The sequence below is a fragment of the Ptychodera flava genome, chromosome 11 (genome assembly GCF_041260155.1).
Source record: "Ptychodera flava strain L36383 chromosome 11, AS_Pfla_20210202, whole genome shotgun sequence".
Classification (NCBI taxonomy): Eukaryota; Metazoa; Hemichordata; class Enteropneusta; family Ptychoderidae; genus Ptychodera; species Ptychodera flava.
Genome location: NC_091938.1, coordinates 41312793 through 41326032, shown reverse-complemented (window position 1 = coordinate 41326032; position 13240 = coordinate 41312793). Strand labels below are relative to the sequence as shown.

At 37.1% G+C, this 13240-nt stretch overlaps 1 protein-coding gene across 1 annotated transcript in view; it reads right to left on the bottom strand.

Annotated features, from left to right (window-relative positions):
• Nucleotides 1–13240, bottom strand: part of LOC139144294 (Fanconi anemia group M protein-like) — a 47215-nt gene that overhangs the window by 9462 nt on the left and 24513 nt on the right. The window contains exons 11-15 of the mRNA XM_070714980.1: nucleotides 9745–12430; nucleotides 3541–3719; nucleotides 2638–2823; nucleotides 2277–2445; nucleotides 588–1491 (exon numbers count right to left, since the gene is read on the bottom strand). Of these exons, the coding sequence (XP_070571081.1) occupies nucleotides 1256–1491; nucleotides 2277–2445; nucleotides 2638–2823; nucleotides 3541–3719; nucleotides 9745–12430 (3456 nt within the window). The 3' untranslated portion in view covers nucleotides 588–1255. The remainder of the gene's footprint in view (nucleotides 1–587; nucleotides 1492–2276; nucleotides 2446–2637; nucleotides 2824–3540; nucleotides 3720–9744; nucleotides 12431–13240) is intronic.

Genomic DNA, 13240 nt, shown 5'->3' with positions numbered 1-13240 from the left:
GCCTTAACTGATAAGATAGACCATGAAAGTTTTGAAATACTGACAAAACTCAACAATGGCTGAAAGTTTCTTTAGATATAGTCAGCCATACTGGTACTGTATTTGTTATAGGGTTTGTCTTGGCATTATGAACAGAGTCATGTCAAGTTGTAGTAGAAATAACACTACACATCCTAAAATATTTGCTGATATTTCCAACCTTGACAAATCACTAATTTAAGGTCGGACTTACATGATATACTTACACTGTGCGTGTGGCAGACACATATGCCTATACCATACCAACACTGTGCCTGTCACAGGCACAGATACTGAGATAGCTATACCATACCAACACTGTGCCTGTCACAGGCACAGATAGCTATACCATACCAACACTGTGCCTGTGGCAGACACATATGCCTACATGTACACCATACCAACACTGTGCCTGTCACAGGCACAGATAGCTATACCATACCAACACTGTGCCTGTCACAGGCACAGGTAGCTATACCATACCACACTGTCCCTGTCACAGGCACAGGTAGCTACACAATACCAACACTGTGCCTGTCACAGGCACAGATAACTATACCAGTCAATACCTTTTGATTGAGTAGACCATGAGCATGATGAGTGGCTGAAGTTAAGCCGGGCTGTAGTGACACCATTGATGGACTCAATTCTGTTGTTGTATTCTTGACCACACAGTCACTACGTCTTTTAGTCTCTTCCAATTTTCTCTTGAACAGCAATTGTTTTTCTCTTTGTCTCTTCAGTCTCTCTTCTCTCTGACGTTGTTGTGGACAGATAGTTCCATCAAGACCAATATTGCCAGACTCTCTTAGTAAACTCTTCCTATTCATGAGATCTGTGTTTGTCTTCAAAGCTTGCCTTTCACTAGTTTGTTTCACAGTTGAGATCCTTTTACTGCTGTCATTGTATCCAGTCTGTGGTGTATCAAACACTTGACATGTCTGCAGTTGTGTTTTCTGATGTTGATTTGTCACAGCAGTGTTTGTAAAATGTTTGTTGTTGGTATGTTGTATCTTTGGTTTGGAAAACTGATCGTTAACAGCAGATAAATCATCATCACTATCCATTATTATGACAATTTCTTCATCACTTGATGAATCACAGGAGATAATCCTTCTTCGTGGTCTGTTTCCTGATTTTTCTTTACATGTTACTTTCTGCTGATTTGATCCATACAGTCTCCTGCCACGAGTTCTTCGCTTTCCATCTAGAATATTATCTAGATTTATAGTGTGTTCTAGTGCATCAAATCTATTACTGTTGTCATGGAAACTCTCTTCATCGTCTTCATTACTATTGATACAAAAGCTATCTTCCTCATAGCTTTGATCTTGGACAGGTTCTTGTGAGAATATCTCCATGTCATCATTACATGCTGTTTGTAAACCATTTTGTATCTACTGGCAACAGGACCAGCTGCCATTGACTTCCCTCTCTCTTGATGTAACGACTGTGCATAAATCTGTCTCATATCTGAAGAGGCACAGATAAATCAGTTATTGTTTATGTGTATGTACATGTAATTATAAATACACTTTTGGTTTTTTTACCAGAGTTTTACACAAGTTGTAAAGTCTGGAGATATTTTTATTTGTTGTATGAAATGCTTATACTGATTTACAGCATGACCCAGCCCAATAAAGCCCAATTTAGTAGAAAGAGACTTGATATTATATCTGATACTTCAGGACACTGATGGGGTAATAAAAATATTCCGACATGATACATTAAAATTTTCAAGTATACACACTTCTTTATAGAATTGTAATTAACAGTCTTACATTCATCATGCATTTGACAACTGCATGTGTGCACGCATTACAATACAGATTCAAAGATGCTCGTTTCTATTTGTTTATGATTCAATTTGACATTTTTTATTGATCTAATGAGCACAAAAAGCAAGCAAGGGTACAACAGGAAGACATAAGTGCACAGTGACAAAAACAGGAAATTATACGAACATCACAAAATGAAGGGAAAGAAGAAGTTCCTAACTTTTAAAACTAATTGTACTTTTCACAATAGACAATCAAACATTAACATTCTAGGTACAAATGTTGCATTTTGTGTTCTTTCCAATTTTTTTGCAAAAAAGTACTTCTTTCATATCAACCAAAAAGACATGTTGGCTTTCAACAAAAGAATGCATCAGCAAACAACCATTGAACTTGACAACAAAGGAAATCGTCAGGTTAGAAGTTATAACAAAATTACTTGAACTTTGGATACAGGACATGAAGAGTGTTATCACTTACTTGTACAATCTGGTGAAATCTGTGTTGCATCATTGATAAATTCTTCCAATGAAGTATCAATTTCATCTGATTCACCATTTTCATCAGATGAATACTCCTCAATATCATCAGATACCTCCGCTTCTTCATCTAGAAAACCACGGACTACTTCAGTGTCGTGATGTTTTCTCTGATAATGAGATACATAATGGATATGTAATATTAATTTCATCAGCAGGATTTGTATTGAAGACATAAAACCATTCTTATATTAAGATTCAAAGGCTGATATGAAAACTATCTGTTAGAATTATCTTGGTCTCATTTCTGCTACAGCTACAGTGACATTATCACTTGATATTATCAAATAACTATACATTACCTTGGCTTTCTTACTGATTTTATTCCCTTTTGAAAATTCACTTGAATGGCGTTTTCTTTCATGGCCAGTACCATCCTTGGTGGCAGCATATTGGTTGTAATCCTTTGGTGATGGGCGTTTGTCAGATTTGGCATTGACAGGATCTACAAACTCATCTTCACTATCAATGACAGCAGAGAATAATGGCTGAAAACAAATTATAAGTTATTTGGTAAGTTTCAATTCTTGAGACAAGTATTCATATATTTCATCAGCTGGTCAGTAAATGTAGTTACATGTAGCATTCAACACACTCAGAGGAATTTTGAAATGACAAATGACTCAGACAATGCATCATGGTTACTACATTTACCAAGCAATGTAAACATGACATCGAGACATTTACAAAAAACATTGAAAGAGTCTGATATAAGCATAGTAGTTCTATCAATGTTATACCTGGAGAGCACCACTGTACACTGAGATAGTGGCTGGATGGCTATGAATATTGAAAATTAAACTTCTATCAATCTTTCTTTCCCAGTTTGTAACGGTACAAAGGCCAGCCTTAAGCAAATATTTAGAACTAATGATACAATTTTGCATTCTACATGCACAGGGTATACAGAACAAAAGTATGGCTAAAATGAATGAATTAGTGTAATCAATCAGTGATAAACAGTCTCAGATGGACTGTGGATGATATTGCAAAGTAAACTTCTAAATATGCACAAGCTTCCTGTAGTTTTACAACACAGTACAAAATTCTTGTTTAAGATCAAGCAAACACGGTTTGGGAATTTGTAATATTTCTGTGTTGATATATCAATGGAAACTTCAGTGAGATGACTTAGAATAACCATGGTAACATTTACTACCTTAACATATTCAATAAAACCTCTAAACATAAAATAGAACATTTACTGTGATAGGTGTTCGTTTAGTGCGTTGTTTCTTGTCAACACTGGATGCACCATTCAATGGTTTCCTAGCAACAGTGGGAGTGTCAGGCGACCATAAAACATTGGCTTTTTTCTTCTTTCTTGGACCGACAATGCTGTCATCCGAGTCACTATCAAATGATTTACTGGTCGTTGGTGTTTCTGTGTGAAAAAATACACTTTAATACATGAACTAAGCAAGTTTTATAGGTGAAGAGAGACACATCAATTCATACGGTAATTGTTTATCACTGGCAATCTATTGCTTTGAAGTAATGGGACACAGAACATCTCTGTCGAGCTGTGATGGGACAGCTGTCAGTGACAAAAATATACATGACCAATGTTGTAATCATTGGTTTGGAAGCTGATGAATGCTGTCACTCATTGCAATGTGAACTATTTGTTATGCTGGTTATGTGTCATTATGGGGTTATGCCCTGCATTTCTTGCCCTCCAAAATTTACCAATGACAGAAGATGAAACTCTTGATAACAACAGAACCACACACATAACATAACAAAGATGATGATATCAAGCTGTTGCAAAGATTGAATTTTAGAGCTGTGTGATTTTCTGATTGATTTACTGAAGGATAACTCTGTCTGTACAAATGCTGTCACACTGGCTCCATGGTATATGAACTGTCGTATTTTCCCCAACGCCTACATAAATATTTAATGTGTAAATATCAACATCAAAGTTTATTGTACTTGGGCCTCAGCCCAAGTACATTTGTTTTCATTCCGTGGGAAAAAACTCTGTAAGGTATAACCATTTCTGGCTGAGACCAGGGAGGGCAAAATGTCTTGGCTTCATCTTTCTTGGCATAATAAATGGCGTAATGATGTTAACTGAATGGAACTGCTGCTCTCAGCCAGTCTTGAATAAGTGAGATGTGAATATTAATACTTCTCTATCTGAGTTTTTGCCATAAAATCTTCTGAATATAATCAAATGTGCATCGAGATGCAACAATTAATGCACCCTCCGTTTCCTAGGCGATGGCACGACCCTTGCTACACCCACTGGACGAGCCAAAGTGGGAGGGGTAATTTCAGTTTGGTCGAACAAGAGGGCTTGAGACCAGAATTTAACACTTAAACTTGAAACATGTTTAATCGATGACAAGATGTGGACTACTGTTAATCAAAGTAAGAGTGTGAAAGGAAAGGTTTTATATCCGGACACAATGAAAAACATTACGACTGGAAACTGTACCCCCAGTTGAGAATAGTAATGCCCACAGCGATGGAGAACACTTATCCTTGAGCTGAGAAAACCAGACCATCATTTCGAAATAGAGCTGCAGATTCGAGAAGCTCGTTCAAAATAGCTAGGTACACCCCATAAAGGGGTGGTTTCGAGTTTTGAGGGCAAATTTCGCCTCCTTCATATAGAAATCGTACGTTTGTTTTTCCAGGAGAACACACCATTTGACACAAAATTTGCATGTAAAGGGGTCGCCAGTAAGCACGTGGTCAAATCTGGCATAAGAAACAATATGAAATGTTGGGTAAAGCCAGTCCAAATAAACTGATTTGAACTTTTGTGTTTTGTAATTTATACCACTGCAGTAACATTACCTTTTTTTGACAACATCACACAATGTAATACGTTTTGAAACTGAATACTCCGACGTATTCTGTGTCTCCTTGCTAAAAAATACGGTATGCCGATTACCATGTAAGGAGATGATGACGTCAAGACAGATTTGTAGTGCGTTTGGTCCTGGATGGTGCACGAAGTTTTGTCAAGGTAGCTTGTGTTTTTATTTCCTAAATGGGAGAGATTAGGGTCGATCTAAACGAAGGCCGAAGAATGTTATGATACTCTAAGCGAGCTGAACTCTAACGCGAATGGTTGGATAATTTGGAGGATGTCTAGAATGATCTCGTCTCATTAAGATTATTTGGCGGTCAGTATTGAATTTCAACTGCGTCACAAGTTTGCGAAATGAGTATTCCGTCGAACGGTCAACGAAGGATATTTTAGAAATCTGGAGACATGGCACATCGCATTTTTATTTTAGTATTTTATATTTTACAAAAGATTTAAGAAGCAATGATTTTGTCGAAAATTCTGAAAAAAATACAGGAAGATTTGATCGCGAACACATTTTCACTTGGGGTCAACTAGCCCTGCGTACGATGCTGTGTGTTCCGCTACAGCTAATCGCCCCGCTCACCACAGCCCTGCAAAGACCCGTACGTATAGGGTGGGTGACTTCAAATCCATTTTGGGACTTGACGTAAAAAGCCAAATTACTGCCGAAATTCAGCGTTCTTGGGCCCAAGTCGTATCCCAGCCTACCTCAGCTACTCGATCGCTTCCAAAAATGACAGTCTTTTATTCACTTCTCGTAAATAACCGTCGATGTCGGCAACTCTCTCGCTAGCCCTGCGTACGATGCTGTGTGTTAGCTGTAGCACGTAGCATCGTACGCAGGGCTAGGGGTCAACATGGGGTCGCAGCCATGTTGCCTCAAAACTTATTTCTGTCTGCACTCAAAACTCAAAAATGTCGGATATGAACCTGAAAAATCGATGCAATTTTGTCAAACTTTGGCGAAATTTCAGCCTATAGACAAAATTTCATCCAGGTAAGGTAAATTTACTGAAATTTAATCGACAAATAATTCTGAGCTTGAACGTGACAGCTCGCCTTCTCCCGGAAGTCAAGCATCTGTAACCTCCACAAATGTAATAATCTCCACAAATGTAATATCAACCACAATTGTAATAAAATGCACCAAAAAATGTAATATCGCCCATAAATGTAACAAAAATCAACCATAAATGTAATAAAAACACCACCACAAATGTAATAAATGGTAACCATAAATGTAATAAAAAAATCACCCATAAATGTAATACTTGTCAACCATAAATGTAATAAATCTATTTTGTCGTTGTAATTGAGGAATTAGCCCTTAAATATTGATCTATGTAATAAGGAAAGCAACCCCACACATTATTCATTTCTTAACTATTTGCGTTTAGTGTGTTTTGCATATTTGAAAGTGTATTTTACGTTTCCCTGTTTTGTGTACAGAACTGACTGGCCATGGCTAGACACAGCTGTAATCTGAGTGTAAGTGCAGTCTCTACTCCAGAGTGGGGAAGACTGTATAACACAACGATCCTTTAACGCCGTTTTTTCGAAAATTGCCGTACTTTCTTAATCAATCTCCTCAAATTCGTCTTCCGTGGATAAATTGTGTGGAATAATCGATAGATTGTCTGTATTCCTATGTTGTCCCACTTGAAGTTTGTTCCTTCACTAGGGATGCCAGGATGTCTAATTTTGTTCTACTGTGTTCAAGGTAGTGTTCGTATTGTTTTTTACTAGATTGAAATATATGTTCTCGTCAACATGTTTTGTGTCGTAAGTTTCTGTTATAAGGTTTTATATTTCTCTGTTATTTATTCTGAGTCATCTGTCATAAACTTTGTGTGGTATCACTGGTTGACAAGTTATTTTGACGCTTCCTTATTATGTACTTCCATTATCTAACGATTTGATCAGTACCTCGCCGTTTTCTGATAGCGTTCTCAAAGTATTCTATTCTACCCAGTTTCAGGAAAGTATGCAATAACATTACACTAGTCTTATTAAAGTTATTTTTACTCTCAGGGCATTGATAAACAGATGATCACATACGCAAGTTCAAGTTTATTACATTTATGGTTGAGTTTTATTACATTTATGGTTAATTTGTTTATTACATTTGTGGTTGCGGGTTGTTACATTAATGATTGACTGTTTTATTACATTTGTGGTTGATTTTATTACAATTGTTGTTGATATTACATTTGTGGAGATTATTACATTTGTGGAGGTTACAGCATCCAGCTGCCCATATGACCAGGTTTATGAGATTGTTTTCAAGCGACGGTGGCAGACCGTACGGGGCTCTGGATATGAACCTACCGCCGGTGTAGCTGTAATAACTGTTGCATTGTTTTTAGTGCCCACGGACGAAGTCCTGGGGGAGTTATAGGTTTGGTCATGTCGAGTCCGTCCGTCAGTCCGTTCACGCAGATATCTCAGACATGCCCAGGTCAATTTCTTTCAAACTTTGCACAAGAATAGTACCCAACCCCATACAGATGCACGTCGATTTGTTTCACAATGCGATCGAATTTGGCCGTGTTAGAGGACTTTTTAGTTTACACCTCCATAGACTCCATGTATAAGGCAGTTCTCCATAGACTCCCATGTATAAGGCCAAGAAAAATAAAAATTTAGTTTCTCATCGTATTCATATTGCCTAAAGGATGCAGTGACACAGTTTTTGTCCCCACGGATAAAGTCCAGGGGGCTTATAGATTGGGTCATATCCGTCCGTGATCCATCAGTGACTGCATCGGTTCACGCAGATATCTCAGACATTTTGACAAAATATCATGTGACCTTGGTGACCTTTGACCTCAATATACATTATTGTTCATAACTCAGTAACCACAAGTGCTAAACCTTTCATATTTGGTATGATGGGACACCTTATGACGCCACATATTGTACACCATTAATTATGCGCATATCTAATTTTGAGCGAGCCAATAGAGCTAGAGGTCTGATTTTTGGTATATAGGGATAAGTTAACAATATAATTTGTTTGACAAAACGTCACGTGACCTCAATGACCTTTGACCTCAAATATACATATTTGTCCACAACTCAGTAACCACAAGTGCTACACCCTTCATATTTGGTATGATAGGACACCTTATGACACCATATATTGTACCTCATTAATTATGCGCATATCTTATTTTGAGCGAGCCAATAGAGCTAGAGGTCTGATTTTTGGTATATAGGGATAAGTTAGCAATATAATTTGTTTGACAAAACGTCACGTGACCTCAATGACCTTTGACCTCAAATATACATATTTGTCCACAACTCAGTAACCACAAGTGCTACACCCTTCATATTTGGTATGATAAGACACCTTATGACACCACATATTGTACCTCATTAATTATGCACATATCTAATTTTGAGCGAGCCAATAGAGCTAGAGGTCTGATTTTTGGTATATAGGAATAACTTAGCAATACAATTATTTTGACAAAATGTCACGTGACCTCAATGACCTTTGACCTCAAATATAGATATTTGTCCACAACTCAGTAACCACAAGTGCTACACCCTTCATATTTGGTATGATGGGACACCTTATGACACCACATATTGTACCTCATTAATTATGCGCATATCTAATTCTGAGCAAGCCAATAGAGCTGGATGTCCGATTTTTGGTATATAGGGATAACTATAGGGTAGAAATCTAAATATGCCCATCTAAATATTAGACATCTACCATCGAGAACAAAAGAAATTTGCTGTAATTTGAATATTTAAGGAGTTTAAGCAATTTCCACTATAAATAAAGAACCCCTGCCTCAAACTCCACAAAAGTTGCTAGACATATTTTGCCGTTGTCATGCCATTGCTTCGTTTAATAACCACCTAATCAAATGCCTAATTGACAGGAGGAAATTCAAGACCATATTTGAATAGTAGTATATACTGTCCTCAAAATTACTCTATCACGGCCCAAGTACTCATTGCCTTCAGCAATACTGCCTTGTTTTCCATGTTTTTGGTGAAGTTTGAGAGATTTACCACATTTACCTCTGCTTAACATTCCTATTCTTTTATTATTATATTTTGAGAAGCAGATAGGATATAACAGCCAGAACTACTGAGTGCATATGAAGACAGCTAATACAAAGAAACCTACAAATGGTATGTCACATGCTGCATATTAAGTATTTCATGAGTGCATAGTGGTGTATACCATCATGTCATACACCTTTGACATAGCACTAATCTTTAAGTGTTTTACCTACAGTGTAAACTGTTTTACATCATGAGTTCTGGAGCTACAGAGTGTAGATGTTTGGTCAATCATTTCACAGTGACAGAGCCCCCTTGTTGTGATCAGCAAACCACTGCACAGCTAGTAAAGCTGTTCATGGTTATTGGTGACTGAATTTTAAAACTTGATTCTTAAAACTACAATGTCAAGATCAAGTTTATTGCTTGACCTTGACTCATTGTAAATCGAATGATGATAGTATTTATTTAACAGAAGTATTTTTCACATTTAGTATTTCTAAAACATTGCAGAGGAAACCATTATTAAATAAAATGATTTGCACAAATTTTTTCTTACTTGTGATTTCTATTGGACTGATTACAGACTCTACTCTGCTGGGCAACACTCTTCCTAATGGAGTACTGGATTTGTTTCTGCTGTTAACAGGAGACACAGCCATTCCTGTACATGGTGTGTTGGGAGAATCTTTCATCACTGTATGCACATCAGGTGTTTTGGAAAGAGAACTTGCTGTAAATAATGGAGAGCCAATGGGTGAACTGCTCTTTCTTCTCTTGTAACTGTCTGACTTCAGTTTGTCAACTGTGGGAGAGTAACTCTTTCTTTTCAATATACTTCTATGTTGCAAACTTATATTGGATTGTTCATTTTCAAAGTTGCCAACACTCAGTGCTGCAAAACCACCTGTTGGTGATTTCTTGGAGTTCAAAGGTCGCTTGCTCTGTTTGTCAGATTTCAGTTGTTGGTTATTTGTCAGTACACTTGTATTTTCTGGTGAAGTGTTTAAACTGATCCAGTGTTGGCGTGACGATGACTTCACATGACCTTTCCTTAATGAGTCATTTTGTTTCACAGGAGGTTGAGTATGAGTAGCATTAGTAAATTGTAGCTGTTTGTATTTATTGGTAGAGCAAACAGAATGAAGTGGTAACTTCTTAGCCTTGTTCATTGTTTTCGTTATCCCAGTGGAGCTTTTCAACCAGATTGACTGAGAAGGCTTGTTACTTGGTGATGGAGGTACAACATCCACCAATTCATTGTGTTCTTCATCTAAATGGCTAAAATCAAACTTCAGATCAAAGTTTGGTTCAAAGCCATCTAGAGTCTGATGTTCTCTATAATACACTTCTTTTCTGGCAGTGCTTGCATAACATTCCATTCCTGAATGTGATGGTCCAATTGTCATACATGTACTTTCCATGTTATTCTTTACACATTTACTGTAAGTCTGTTGACTCAATGGGCAGTTTTGATCTTTGCTTTGGATATTAACTGAGTTGTCATTGTTACAACAATCTTTCCTGTCAGTATTCTTGTACTTAAGTTCACCAACACCACTGTCCTTCACATTGTCAGGTATAGGTTGACTCCTTGATTCAGACGTGTTTGCTGGAGGAATATCCTCACTATTACATTTACCAGGGGTCCATGAGACTGATGAATTCCTATTTTTGATTTGGTGTTCAGTTTGTTCAACTTTATCAACTTGTATCTGGCTTTTTGACACACACAGTGAGTCCATTGTCTTTTCTTGCCAGTCTTTTCCAAATTGCTCAGTATCTCCAACATGATCTTTGTCAAGCTCAGCAACTTTCACAGTGCTCTCCATATCTTCTGAAGATTCTGCAAGTTTTACTGTAACCTGAGGAGTTAGAATATCTACACAATCTGGCTCATCATTATCTTCCACATCAATGTCAAACATATCTCCATCTTCATCAATTTGACTGATCCTATCTTCGTCCTTGCTATTATCTTTAGAGTCAACTTTCACTTTAGAAATGAAGACTTCTTTAGAAAACTCTTTTTCATCGCAATCGAATTTTAAATTCTCACAAATTTGATTTGAACTTGGTACAGCTTGTGTCATTGTCTTCTTCAAAGTGTCTGTGGGATTCTGGAATTTCTCTCCAAAGTTTTCTTTTTTCAAATCTACCGGTACATCCTCCTCCTCCTCCTCTAGCTCCTTGGCATGGTTGTTGCTTTCATTAGTCAACTCATCATCTTCCATTTCTGAGCCATTCCTAAATCCTGGCAGAGTTGATTCTGGGAAATCTAAATCTTCTAGATCACTCAGTGAATCTAGTGATGGAGGCACAGCTACCACAAAACCATCTTTATCATTCACCGGCACTGAGTTATGTTTAGAGTTTCTTTGAGAAAATGATGGGAAGATTGACGACAGATCCAAATCACTGCTGGACAGTCCTTTCACATTCTCATCTTGGTCATTGATCTTACGTCTCTGTCTATCAGTGGATGTGTTGTTATCATTTTTACTCTCAGCACCAATCTCAATGTCAATCTTTGAGTCTGACCTTCTTCTATCACTTTCATCTCCTTTCCATTTCAGAGGTGAAGTTTCATTATCTCTTTCCTTCATCTGATGAGCAGTGTCATCATTAGATATCTTCTTATTTTCTTTTCTTTTTACTTGTTCATCACTGATATTACATCTATCGATTTCAAAATCACTCTGTGTATCAGTTATGATGGGTGTTACACAGACTGCTTTGTTTCCAGCTTTTTTACTCCTTGACTTTTTCTTTTTATCACTATTACATTTCTTCTCTTTTTTATCCTTCATTTTTCCAAACTCCAAATCAGTGTTGCTTACATTCTTCTTTCCTGTTTCTATAGTTCTCTTCATCTCAGCATCTGGTAAATCATCATCACTGTCTGACGAATCCAAAATCACACACGCTCTCTTCTTCAGCTTTTTACCACTCTGCGCTTCCTTTGCATTGCCTTTGCTGTCACTTGGGTTATCTGCAATGTAGTACTGTTCAATTCCATATTTCTTTTGTTTTCCTGGTTGTACAACATCATCCATGTTCAAATATGCCATCATTTCTAGACCATAGTTGTCTTCATCACCCATTTGTTGTTGCAATTCAATAAACTCCATTAATTCCACAAAGTTACAGCACTGCTTTGAGTGAGCTATCAGTTTGGTTGCTTGTTTGGTATTTTGCCATTCTTTCCACTCGGTCAATGATAATTCATTTCTAACATTTCCAACCTGTACAAAATTAAACACATGTAATATCATTGACAGGAACAAACTGAGTGTATTGATTTTGACAAACTGAGAAATATAAATCAATCTACATCATGATGAATTGATGTCTCATGATCAGCAGACAATCAATTGTTCTGAGTACCGTTTGAAATGATCATAACCAATCAATTACAACTGATATGGTCACGGTGTGTCAATGACATTAAATTGATATGATCATAGTGAATCAATAACCAATCATCATTGATATGATCATAACACACAGAACATACTAGTATATAAACTTCAATAATGAGACAGAGTGCTTTCATAGAAAACCAAATGAGTTGACAACAGCATTGACTAACGGCAACAGACCCATTAACTCACAAACACTGTGAGTCAGCTCAGAAATTTCTTAACATTTCTGTGTCAGCCCTTTCTTGAGTCAGTCACATGTCAATGGTTCTATTCAGGAATTAAAAAGGAGGTGCGGTGTTCTACAGACTCAGTGCACAAAAGTGATCACATGATTACAGTACAAACAAAACAATGGGTACAAACACATACATCACATGATTACAGTACAAACAAAACAATGGGTACAAACACATACATCACATGATTACAGTACAAACAAAACAATGGGTACAAACACATACATCACATGATTACAGTACAAACAAAACAATGGGTACAAACACATATGGAAATACACGTATATCTATGAGTGGTTCGTGGTTTTGTTTCTACAGTGATCCATTAAAATTCTTGGTTTAACCCATTCAGCTTAATCCTCTATCTACCAGGCTCCATAAACAAACCACAGAA